This window comes from Peromyscus californicus, unplaced genomic scaffold (assembly GCF_007827085.1).
Source record: "Peromyscus californicus insignis strain IS unplaced genomic scaffold, ASM782708v3 Scaffold_8__1_contigs__length_139910024, whole genome shotgun sequence".
NCBI classification, from domain to species: Eukaryota; Metazoa; Chordata; class Mammalia; order Rodentia; family Cricetidae; genus Peromyscus; species Peromyscus californicus.
Genome location: NW_026294606.1, coordinates 31,245,959 through 31,259,006, shown reverse-complemented (window position 1 = coordinate 31,259,006; position 13,048 = coordinate 31,245,959). Strand labels below are relative to the sequence as shown.

The 13,048-nt window shown below is 39.4% G+C and overlaps 1 protein-coding gene across 2 annotated transcripts in view; it reads right to left on the bottom strand.

The window, feature by feature from the left end:
* Positions 1 to 1,168: 1,168 nt before the first annotated feature.
* Positions 1,169 to 13,048, bottom strand: part of Mylk4 (myosin light chain kinase family member 4) — a 78,025-nt gene continuing 66,145 nt past the window's right edge. For both annotated transcript variants that reach the window (XM_052729197.1, XM_052729198.1), the window contains 5 exons: positions 12,671 to 12,741; positions 11,582 to 11,710; positions 10,767 to 10,919; positions 4,996 to 5,074; positions 1,169 to 1,210 (listed from right to left, as the gene is read on the bottom strand). In XM_052729197.1, the coding sequence (XP_052585157.1) occupies positions 1,169 to 1,210; positions 4,996 to 5,074; positions 10,767 to 10,919; positions 11,582 to 11,710; positions 12,671 to 12,741 (474 nt within the window). The remainder of the gene's footprint in view (positions 1,211 to 4,995; positions 5,075 to 10,766; positions 10,920 to 11,581; positions 11,711 to 12,670; positions 12,742 to 13,048) is intronic.

The window sequence follows — 13,048 nt, the reverse complement described above, 5'->3', positions numbered from 1 at the left end:
ATACTGATTTATTCCCCTCTCCATCTTATTCTCTAAAAGATTCAAGGCCACTTAAAAGACTATATCCTGGCAGACAGACAAGCAGAAACCCTGGGCCCAGAAAAAATACAGATCAGAATGAAAGATTAAAACCAGTTAGAGCTGGAGTTTATGGCTCAAGGTTAAAGCGCTTGCTTAGCATACATCAAGCTCTGGATTTGTCCCAGGCACCACAAGATGAAAAGGAGGGTGGGGGTGGGGGGAGAAAGACCAGTTGCCCACTGCAAAAATGTGAGCCCTGTGCAGTTGTTAAAATTTAGTTGCAAGAATGACCACGGATTTTCTGTCTAAGATTAGGGAGGTATCCCTTTCTAAGGGCTGAATGTTGGGATTTCTAAGTCTCTCTTGGTTGGTGTGCCACTGTTCTGTCTTCTCTAGATCGTAACTTGAATTTATTATTGGTATAAAAGAAGGCATGCCCCCCAAACTACCCCTTAACAATCCAACCGAACTGAGCATGAGGCAGAGAACCCATACATGAGTTTGTGTGGGGTGATGTTTCCTGGGGTCAGAAGCATAGCCAGGGTCAGGGGCAGCTGCTGTGTTGTGGGTGTGGGCGTTAGCTTCTAGAATAACGGGGTATCTCACTCCACTGTTTTCAGGTAAAGTCTGCATAGCCTTGGGTGAGCTCTTTCATTCTCCCAGGTATCACAACTATAAGGGTAACCTGAGACAATTTCTGTACAAAGCCTGTAGCCCACTGAGCTAAGAAGTCTCAGGGCTCTGTCTGTGTTATCTCAGTGGGACCACTCTGCAAACTGGGGCAGTGGACTGCCTACAATGCACACAATAGGGAACTGCACTTCTTCCCCTAGGACATGGTAAAATTGGAAAGAAGAAAACACAATAATCTGATTGGAGCCTTCTTCTACCCACCAGCCCAAACACGGCCTGCATCACTCAATATCTGTACGAGAAACACCCATTTCTCTCCTACCCCATTCACGTAAGCAATACACAGACACCACTCAGCAAACAGTCCCAAGACCAGAGAAGTACATTTTCATGATGACTGGAATCTGGTTTTCCTGGGGTGCAATCCCAGTTAGTTATCCCCAAGCAAATGTGTTCCCATGTCAGTAGGTGGGGGAAACTTGAGACCAACCTTTTGAATAAGCTTCTTCCTGAGTTATTTGGTCATGAGGTTCTGAGCACCAGAGTTACAGTTCTTCTAGGGAAACAGAGACAGTGGGGGAAGGATTAGAACAGGTTTAATCAGGTTCTGACTTACAATAGGAGAGCATGTGAAGAACTGATAATTTACTACTAGGTTTGTGGTGATCTTCTAGAGACATCCAAGAGGATAAAATGGTCAGCAGCCTTCTGATAGACATACCCATTCCCGCTCCCCTGTACTGTGACATCCTGTCATCCGTTCCCTTCCTTCCACTGAAGCCAGGTCAACCCACTTACTCCCTCATCATATCCAAGTTGCAAATGTATGTTTGCTCAAAGCCCACTGTGGCAAAGCAAAAGAACCAGTACTCACGACATTGGGGCTATGGCAGCTAAAGGGCATGGCTGTTTCCGGTCAGTGTAGTTGATAAGGGATGTTAAGGGGCATGGGAAGATTTAAGAAGACAGACAAGGTCTCAGATGGGGATCCTACAGCCATAAAGGAAGTGGCATTGAACATCAGCTTTAGTCAACAGGATTCTAGGTGATAAAGAGCAATTGAGACAGGACTGGAGTTTAGGATGTATTAGAATAGCTGAGGCTGCTGGTCTGGTATCTTGGTGTGAACAGTGGGAGATGTCTGAAGACTTTCTGATTGGGGATTGTCATGACACAGTTTGGATTTTAGCTGCACCTCACCCAGGCCCATGTACTAAATAAAAGCTTAATCTCCAGCCTGTGGTGCTACTTGGAGGTGGTGGAACCTCTAAAAGGTCCCTGGGAGCATGACCTTGAGGGGGGCAATAGGACCCAAGCCTGCTCTCTCTGTCTTTCTCTTCTTGGCCACAGTGAACCGTCTAGTTCTACATCTCCACAGGAGCAATAGTAATGAGATTATTATTGTGATGTTAAATAAGAAAACTTAGCACAAGATCTTCATCATCTTGTATATTTGTTATAGTGATGAAAAGATGACTAATGAAGACACTGAAAATAAGAAAATCCTTTGGTAGTGTATGAATGGCAGTGGGTATCGGCCTACAGTCTGTTTTTGTTCACTGGGAGAAGAGCAGGCACAAAGTGAGCAGTCCTGAAAACAGGAAGAAAGAGAGAAGGAAGTTTTGTTCCAGGAGAAAGGAAGCTACATCATCCTTGCTCACATTTCTTTCTTCTGGCTCCAGAGCACCGAGGAATTTTGTAGGAGGTACCTACTGAGTTCTGATAGATGAGAGGGTTGTTTCTGATGGGAATGTGTGGTGTATGGTTGGGGACATAAGACAGAGCAGTGTGTCACTTAAAGTCTAAGACAGAAAGCAGAGAATTCCCAGGCTTTAATTTCTAAGAGAGGAAAAACAAGCTTCTTAAGAGAAGATGGGTATGTTCAACTGATCAAAAGCTAGTTAAGAGCTTTTAAAAATAATACAATTAAAAGAGATAAATAAGAAAACATAAAATACTTTAAAATAAAAGTTAGGTCAAATGGTAGTTTGGGATTAGAATTAATATTTTAATACAATATACATTCTTATTTTAGAGAACATATTAGATCCAGATTATTTTAAAAGTAAATCTGGAAAAGTTTAGTCTCAACACAGTTTAGTATCCCTAATTCAAAAATCTGAAATTTGAAATGCTTCAAAACCTAAAACTTTTTGAGTTCCAACAACATTACTCTGTAAGTAGAAAAGGCCACACCTGACTTTTTGTGCTAACAGGCAAAATGCAAGGGCACTGAAAACACTGTACACTACTTCCTGAAGATGGTATGCATAAGGTGTACATGAAACAAGAAAACTCCATGCTAAGATCGGGGCCCATTCTTAAGATATCTCGTTATTTATATGCAAATATTCCAAAATTTGGAGAGATCCAATATCTGAAATATTTCTGGTCCCAAGCATTGTAAGTAAGGGATGCTTAACCTGTATTTTATTGAAAAATAAAATGTACTGGTCGTATCTAGGCACCTGGGAACACCAAACATATATAGTACTAGAGTGGGTCTGGAAATAAGCTCCAAGCCCCTTCCCATCCATCAGGAGCGTGATAAAGCTTTGCCCATACTCCAGTACTTCCCTACCCCCACCTCAGTATTCTCATCTGCAAAGTGGGCAATAGTAATAATGCCAGGTTCATGAGGGCAGCATGAGGTTGCATGTGTTAATCTTTGTAAAGCAGTTAGAGTCAGTTCCACATAAGTATAACTTTAATAATAACTAGACTTATGCATGGAGATTTTAAAAATTATTTTCTTATGATATCAATTTGCTTCAGGTATCGCCAGTTGGGCGGGATAACAAAAAGCTGATTTTTGTAGTTGTACTCACATGATTTAAAATATTTTTAAACATTTTTTAGTCTGTATAATGTCATTAATTCCTTGCTGTGGTTTCCATATTGTCCTGACATGTCGAAGTGTATTTAGACTCCTGGTTAAAAATACATTGGTGGAAAGTGGGCTCAAAATAGGCTGGTCACCCTAATAAGCAGTTTATGCAGTCTGGGTGAGGTACTGGCTAGGTAATAAGTCTATTTTTATTTGGCATCAGTACCAATTATCAAGGAAAGGTATATTCAGACACAAATAAAACTCAGTACTGATGCTGAATTTAGATGTAGATTTAATTTCAATAAAAACTGGCTGTGGAAAAAGTGAGAACCTGGAGTAGAGTCATTCCAAGGTTTGCTGGTCAGAGAGAAGTTCCTTTCCAAACCCCAGGGGGGTGGGGATGATGAAGAGAAGAGCAGGAGTGAATGGAAGTGTGGAGAGCGTGTACTGTCCCAGGCTGGCACCAGCTACCCAACCAAAGCACCCATCAGAGACATCCATATAAGCTGGAAGCCGAAGGTGGGGTTGCTGACTGTCTCCATGTTCCTCTATCCCAGTTAAGTGTCGAGTAAAGTTACTTAATGCATCTGCTTTTGTGTTATCTCAAAACTCCATGGTTATTTGGGAGAAAAAAGCAACTGAGGCAGGGGAACAGTTAGGAGGCTCCTGTAGCAATTTAGGGAGCAGGTCCCAGGCCAGGGCAACATGGGTGGAGAGAGCTGAAGAGGTTCCTAATGCAATCAGAACCTACAAGGTGCAGAACCTGGAGATTAATGAACTATGAGATGGGGAACTGAGATAGGAAGGAAAAAGGAGATGCTCATGAGCTGATTGCTGCCATATAATGGACGTTCTTTGCTGGAAGAATGGTTGTGAGTGAAGTGAGATGGAGATGAGTTTGACGTAGGGCTGAGAAGACCCAGGGGATACATCTAGAATGCATGAAGTCTCTACCAAAAAGAAGATAAGGGAGTCGGAGTGCAAACACTAAGGTGATGGCAGCAGAGAGAGATTTCACCCTAAGAGAAATTAGCGTAGTGTGGACTCAATTACCCTCAATAAATACTCCAATAAAAACCTCTTGAACATATGCTAGAACATATGCTCATACCAAAGTTGAGCATTAGAAGATCTGGTGCCCAGAGGAGAATAAAGTATACAAGGTAAACAAAGAATTTAGAATTACGAATTTTGTTTTAGGGAGAGCATTCTCCTGAATGTATATTAGCACATCTCCTCCAAACTGTTTTTATAAATCTCAGGCCATATATCTGTATATGTGTGTGAGTTGTGCAATACATTTTACAACAGATACAATGATTTCATAATGCTAAAAACAATCTATGAAACATATAAAATATAACATTAATGTCAATTAAAATACTTGAAGCAATTTATTTCTAGCACAACATGTGAAACTGTGAACAAAGACACTATGAGAAATCTCACTTAAAGCTGAGTTGATTATAGAATCTATGAACCAGACAAATGGAAACAGGAAGCATGGTCACCTGTGCACTCAGTCTGGAGTGGAGCTTGTGGTCTGACAGCCAGGGGTGCTTGAGAGCTTCGCTGGCACTTATTCTCCAGCTAAAGGGAAATTCAGAAGCATATTAGAGGAGCACACCAAATGACAACTGCATCAGCAATTTCTCTTTGGCTCTGGTCACAGGTTTTGGTAGAGTGGCCAACTCACATTGAATCCTGTCTTCTGGAATTGTGTGGTATGAAAATGTTCAGAGGTGACTATCAGCTCTAACCGCAGAAACAACATTGGTAATAAAAACAAGACAATAATCAAATTCTTATTAATAATTGAATGTTTTTTCAAATATAAGTAATTATTCTGTGATATGACATCTAAGCTTTATAAGTTGAACTCTTAACAGATCATTGAGAAATAAATGCATGTTTCTTAATTATAAGAATAAAATGCTACAGTAATTCTCAATGAATACAGAAGCAGTTTGCATGGGAAATCTTTTGAATATGTCTTCTAACTTTTGAATGAAGGAATATTGGGGAAATTAGAACAGGGAGAGTTATCATAATCATAATAGAATATATTAGATTACTTTATACAGAAACTATATTCTTTTGGAGATTAAAAAAAGGTTTACAATTTTTCAAAAAAAAAACATGAAGATTAATAAAGGTCGTATTACATCCTAACTCTAAACTTTATAAACTCACTTGGTGTGCTGATAAATATCACATTAAAATAACCTTTCAGATTAAAAACTATGAGTGCAACTTCTGAAAAACATCAAATAGTTTTGAGCAGTCATAAAGCTTCAGTATGGAGGATTACTTTATTAGATGCCAAATGTTGAAGTGTAAGTCTTCACTTACAATGAAGTTATTGAGGAAAAAATCACTGTTACAGAACTCTGAACATGCAGAAGTTATTAAAAACGCCTCAGCTCCACCAACCTCACATGGTTCTATTTAGGATCCTAAGGTTTCTGCTATTGTGTCCCTTGACCACTCCAACAGGATCGTGCTGAAAGATGATTATTTCTGCACTCCAATGAAAAATGTTTGAAATCTATTAAGTTATTAAGACTGTACTCATAACTGACTTTTAATAATATTTCATGCTCATTTTTGTGCCCCAGATACTTATTTGATCACAGTGATATTTGGCCTGAGCTTCATCCAAGCGTTGATTTGAAGACTAAGTTAGGTGCTCATCTGTCAAAATGTTATCTGATACTTCTTGGATAGTAACAAGCCCCCGGACTGTGGGAGTAGGCAGGACTGAAGACGCCTGAGTCCAGAAAACCTGCTTCTGGATCTGTTCTGTACATGTGACTCCATGGCTCTCAACCTCATTTTCCTTACATGAAAATATAGTGATTATCTCCACATAACACAGGAGTATCCAGGAGTTAAACACACACACACACACACACACACACACACACACACACACACACACACACACACACTGCACAGTGAATGTAGAGTTCTTCATCCATTCAAAGTTTAAAAAAGCTGGCATTTTTCCACCTCTGTATTGCTTAGGATCCATAAATGTAGAACACTAATAACCTTGGCTGTTATTGTGCCTAGAAGTCAAGGACAAATAAATTAACTCTCTAAATTGCCCCTCCTCTCAGACTGATGCTTTTATTCAGCTAAGTCACCTCAGTCTTTAGAGCAGTGGTTCTCAATCTGTGGGTCGCAACCCCTTTGGCAAACCTCTATCTCCAAAATTATTTACATTACAATTCATTAACAAAATTATTATTTGCATAATAACAAATAACAAAAGTAGCAAAATTACAGTTATGAAGTATCAAGGAAAATAATCTTATGGTTGGGGTCAGTATAACATGAGGAGCTATATTAAAGGGTAAAGTCTCTGAAAAGATGATAGGACCCCACAACAATGATTCCATCAGGACTATGATAATGCCACCACGCTGACAAACACCACCTAAAGATTAGCTTTGGACTACAAACTGCTCAGGAAAATTTCAAGATGGCTAGCTGAGATGATTCAACCTAACAGACTGCTCTAACCAGGACTTGAGACAAGCCCTGCACTTTCCCATTATGCAGAGACTGGATAACAAATGATATAGCTACCTCTCCCAGAACTTGACAATTAACACAAAATTTTTCTTTTCAGGATCCCCTAAAGATGCTTTTGTTCCCAGAGAGCAGGAAGTAATTTTAAGAACACAGTGCCCACATTCCCAAGAGGTGGGGTGGGTGGCTTTTGGCCTTTCAATGGGTTGTGGATAATTGTCATTGTTTAGAATGGTTGGTTACAAGTTGTTAATTGTTAATTGTAGCTAGAGTTTTCCTGCCTGGCCCACAGTCAGGACAAATCTCTCTCACCTGCCAGTCCCACAGCTGCTCAAACCCGATCAAGTAAACACAGAGACTTATATTGGGTACAAACTGTATGGCTGTGGCAGGCTTCTTGCTAACTGTTCTTACAGCTTAAATTAATCCATTTCCATAAATCTATACCTTGCCACGTGGCTGGTGGCTTACCGGCATCTTCACATGCTGTTTGTCATCATGGCGGCTGGCAGTGTCTCTCTGACTCAGCCTTCCACTTCCCAGCTTTATTCTCCTCCTTGTCCCGCCTATACTTCCTGCCTAGCCAATGGCCAATCAGTGATTTATTTATTGACCAATCAAAGCAACACATTTGCCACACAGAACATCCCACAGCAGTTAATAGTCAGGAAAAAAGCTAAAACAAAGGAGATTAGATTCAGGATTTTTGTTTTAAAAGAAAAAGAAAAAAGATATAGATAGATAGATAGATAGATAGATAGATAGATAGATAGATAGATAGGATAAAAGGTAGATTATTGAACCTACTCTGAAAAAAAGATATAGAAATGATAGGATAAAAGGATAGATTATTGAACCTACTCTGAAAAGAAAAAGGAAGAATATGGATATAAGATTAAAAAGATAAATTATTAAATCTACTCTGAAAAGAAAAAACAGGAATATATGAGATATAAAAATGTATATTATTGACTCTACTTTTAAAAAGCAACTACTAGTTTTAAATATTTACATTGGATTGGATTTTTGTATATTATGTACAAATTTTGTATATTGATACAAAGTTGAGATTAATTTTGTTAGAAAATACTGTACATATACTTCTAATCTTGTTCAAGGTATTGTGCCTATACAGTTCATTTAACAATGTAATACAAATTGCTAGTCCTCTAAAGTTATTATTACCAACTAATTAGGATATAAAGAAATGCAAGTTAGTAGTTAGTCATTACAATCACACTTGTAAGTCATATTAGGTATGTTTTTAAGGTCAAACAGAAACATATTTTAGATAGGCAGGTTGTCTCCAAACACTTCAGAGATCTACAGAATATGGCATTTATGATGTTTTAATAAAATAGATTATTTTTTTATGGCTAAGAGACATGTCTACTCCTGACATATACTTCAGAGAAGATGATGGGCATCAAAGAAACTCCATATAGAGTTTACTTTCTTTGTGGCAAACGTTAGCCACTGGGCAAGAAAGTACCCTTACCTCAACTGCTGACAGTATGCTGTCCAAATGGACAAGCAGGACACAAAAGAAAAGACTGCCAAACCTTGCCAAGACAAGATAGCAAGGCCCTTTAGAAAATCCTGCTTCACAGATGAATCTGTCAGATATGTTAGACCTATAGGCCAAAGATGGATGCCCCAATGTTGCAGAGGAACCTTGGGTGACAGGCAGCCAGCTGTTTCTGTCATTTCTCACATTTTCTGGAAATTGCTTGCTTGTATTTCCTGATTACTTAGGTAGTATTATTTCCTTCTTGGGGCCCTGAGGTAGTTGAAGACTAGATCATTATAGTTACAGTTTTCCTTGTTAACAAACTCAGAAAAGAAACTCACTAAAAAGGTGTAAAGTATATAAGTTTGAAAGACATCAAAAGATAGTATTTGGTTGGTAATACAAGTTAGGATAGAACATAAATTAGGTACAACATTTTGGACTCACCAAAATAGGTTAGATAATGAAGCATTTTCTCAGTCTGTCAAATGTTAATGGACTGGACATTGTTAATTTAATGCTTGACTGTATATATTGTATATACTTATTGTACATAGTTTTTCTTATATTAGTTATAATCTTCTTTTATTATTTTAGACAAAAAAGGGGGAAATGTGGTGATATATTGTATATCCTAATAAAATTTGCCTGAAGATCAGAGAACAGAACAAGCCACTAAATTAAACATAGAGGCCAGGCAGTGGTGGCACACACCTTTAATCCCAGCACTCGGGAGGCAGAAATCTGCCTGAATCTCTGTGAGTTCAAAGCCTTCCTGGACTACATGAGATTGACTCAGGCTAGGAGAGAAAACAGAGCCAAGCAGTGGTGGCACACAGCTTTAATCCCAGTACTGGGAATCACACGCCTTTAATCCCAGCACTAGGAAAGTTGAGACAGGAAATTATATGGCTGGGTGGAGAAAGGTATGTAAGGTGTGAGGAGACAAGAACAAGAGACTTTTTCGGCTGGAGTCTTTCGGGTGAAGACTCAGAGGATTTCAGTCAGAGAATTCGTGGAGTTGGTGAGGTGACACACGGCAGTGGCTTGTTCCTTTGTCTCTCAGATCTTTCAGCATTTACCCCAATATGTGGCTCAGGGTTTTTAATTAAAAGACCTTTTAAAATTTGAGCAACAAAAGTTGCTGCATTAGAAAGGTTGAGAACCACTGCTCTAGAGACTCAGATCTGGCCCCATTATTTTATCAACTGGTTTGTGTCATTTCTTTCTAAGAAGACCAATCTTGCCAGACATGATGGTGCATGCCTTTAATCTCAGCACCTGGAAGATAGATGCAGGCAGATCTTTATGAGTCTGAGGCCAGCCTGCTGTACAAACTGAGTTCCAGGCCAGCACTGGAATATTTCCTAGCAATAGATGGCGAGTTAAGTGCTTAAGTGAAAGAATCCCCCACCTAACACCATTGGCCATTACCTAGGTTGTCTCTCCTACTCTCCATAACATCCTCTTCCCTATTCCTTCACAATCATGTTTACTAGTGGGCCTAGGTTCTACAAGGACATTAAAGCAGCTGTTACTGGCTCTGAAGAGCTTAAATGTGATCTACTGTCATATAATTCATATGTAAAGCCATCTAAAGTGGCTACTCAGTGACCTTCTCATTCTGTGACTCTAAACTCAAGCCCCTATACTTTAATATCATACTTGTTCATCCACTCAAATTTAAATTAATGTGTTTTTTGCATGAGAGGAAATGATAAAGCTATATGACAGCCTAGAGTGTAAGCTTGGAGGAAGATCAACTCATATTTAGTGTCATTTCTGCCCCTTCCTAGCAGTGTGATCATAGAGTAACTACATACTGCCTCATCGTAAAGTAGTCACAATAGAAACTTCTCCCTCTGGGAAATAAGAGCTGTGGTTAAAAGAAATAGTGTCAAAAAAAAAAAAAAAACAGATGACACTATCTGGCCTATAACTGTTGGTAGACATGTAAGGGATCAAGGGTAGGTCACCTGAGGTCGACCAGAAGGGCTTGACTGACAGAACTTCATCACAAAAGTCAGAAAGAGACAAGTTTTTCAGTCCCATCCAGCCTCATGACTGAAACAGTCCTAGTCACTAGCAGATCGGGTCAAGGATTCAAACCTCATTGCATTCAGTCTGCACGGGCATTAGGGATGTCACTGAGAGAATGGAATCTACTAACTCCATAGTTCACTCTACACCTAATCATCCCTACTCCACCTACAACACGAGATGAACTTGGCTTACCTCTTCTCCTTAATTAGGAGCTTAGAGATGAACTCCTTGGCCTCCTCTGAGATGTCCTGAAATTCTTCATCTTCTAAGTCCCATCTGCATGCCAGGATATTGGTCAGCGTCTCTGCATCATTATCACCCAAAAAAGGGGATAAGCCACTGAGTCTACAAGACACAGAATTCAGGGTAAGTATTTTTTAAACAGTCTTGATTCTCTTATAGATAGGATACATTTTAGTTTTTCCATTTAAAAATAAAAGCAGGAAAATATCAATAAACTATAAGTATATAATACGTCATTGCAGCCAGGGCCATGCCTATGTCTCTCATCCAAACTACCAGTTAAGCAACTGCAGCATTGAAGGTTATAGCTATACTTTAAATAATACTCAAATAATAAAACAAAATTTCTTTTCAAGTATTTTACAGCTGGCAAGACAAGGTACTGTCACATACCCAGAAGGCAAACCCCAGAATATCATTGCTGAGGTGTAGTCCAAGCAGATCAGTGTACACTGACCCAAAGAGATCAATAACTAGGATTTTTATAAAACAAACAAACAAACAAACTGGGTTTAGGGCTCTTGGTAACCTGGGACTCAAAGTGACCTGTGGAGAAGACATGCATGCCTTTTCTTTTTTTCTTTCAGATACAGTGGGGAAAGGAATTCACTCCTTTCACTTATGAGACTCAACAGAACCTAAGCAATAGGAGATGGCACTGTGCTACTCTAGAAGACCTGGGTCAAGGCTCTGATTCTAGTGAGGCTTCCTAGAATATTCACAGATTACAGGAAGAGTGTGTGAGAGATGGGAGAGCTTCTCACAGCATGTATGTGATGACGCCCACACTCCACATATCCGTAGGAAAGGAAACAAAATCATAGTTCACAACTTCAGGGGCAAGAAATTCTGGGGTTCCAAAGTTCACCTTCAGCTTCTCTCTGGGTTTGTATCTGAAATTGAGGGAACAAGAAGGGAGGGGGACCATGTCAATCCAAAATCAAAACTAATGAACTTCATTGAAAACAGACACCGTCTATAAGGCCAAACCTTCAGTTATGCAGCAAATAAAAATAAATTAACTTTTGCCAGAAATTGCATATCTGTGATAGTGTCAAAAACTGACTGATATTCCAGGGGTTCAAAAGTAAAAATAAATCCTATAAAACCTTAATATTCTGAAACCGTTGTAAGAAAACCACTCTGAATAATTGGAACATCTGAATAGGGTTATGACAAATACCCTGATACAGTCCCTTCACATGCACATAGCCAGAACAACCCCTTCCAAACTGACAAGATGCTGTAATAACCCACAGCATCTGTTTTCTGTGTATTAGTGTGCTGAGCTGTTAATACGCCCATGTAAACTATTTGCTTCCCTAAGAAATCAGAACCCTCTATGCTTTGTTTAAACTACTAACTTTTTTTTTTTTTTTTTTTTTTGGTTTTTCGAGACAGGGTTTCTCTGTGTAGCTTTGCGCCTTTCCTGGAACTCACTTGGTAGTCCAGGCTGGCCTCGAACTCACAGAGATCCGCCTGGCTCTGCCTCCCGAGTGCTGGGATTAAAGGCGTGCGCCACCACCGCCCGGCTAAACTACTAACATTTTAAAGTAAATATTCTCTTTATAAATGGAATATAAAAATTATGATAAACACAAATTCTAAATGAATTTATTATAAGTTAATAAACTTCACTGGACTAAGTTCTCACTTCTCATTTTCTATTACCTGTGTTATAGAAACTTCTCAATGTTCAAAACTTAACTTTAACAGGGTTAGGGTAAAAGTAATCTTCATTAAATTAACTCTAAATGAAGGCATGCGATCTGGGGCGTGTTAGACAGTCTTTGTAAAGAATGAAGCTCCCATCCCGTACCTCTATCCCCGTACTTACATCGAAACGGACATACCTTCTGGCCAATCCAAAATCAATAATTTTTATTTGCTTAGCATCCCGATTCACACACAGGATGTTCTCAGGCTGCCAGAGAAAGAGACACATTAGCAATGAAAACAACCATCTTTCACTCAAATTGTCCTTGAACCACAACTAAAAATACAAGATGCTCAGGAAAAACATATCGGGCCTTTCACTTGGGGGCTGGCTTGTCTGTGTGGGTATTTTCTTCTCTAATTATGTGGTGGATGAGGTTGTGGGTAGCCTGCCAACCTTGCATTACCCTGCCTGTCCCTCTTCATGGTTTTAGGGATTGCCATAATGCATGAGTTCAGGCATGGGCCTTCTAGAGGAGAGACAGAGACGGGAGGCTGTTCCAGCACTTTCCAAA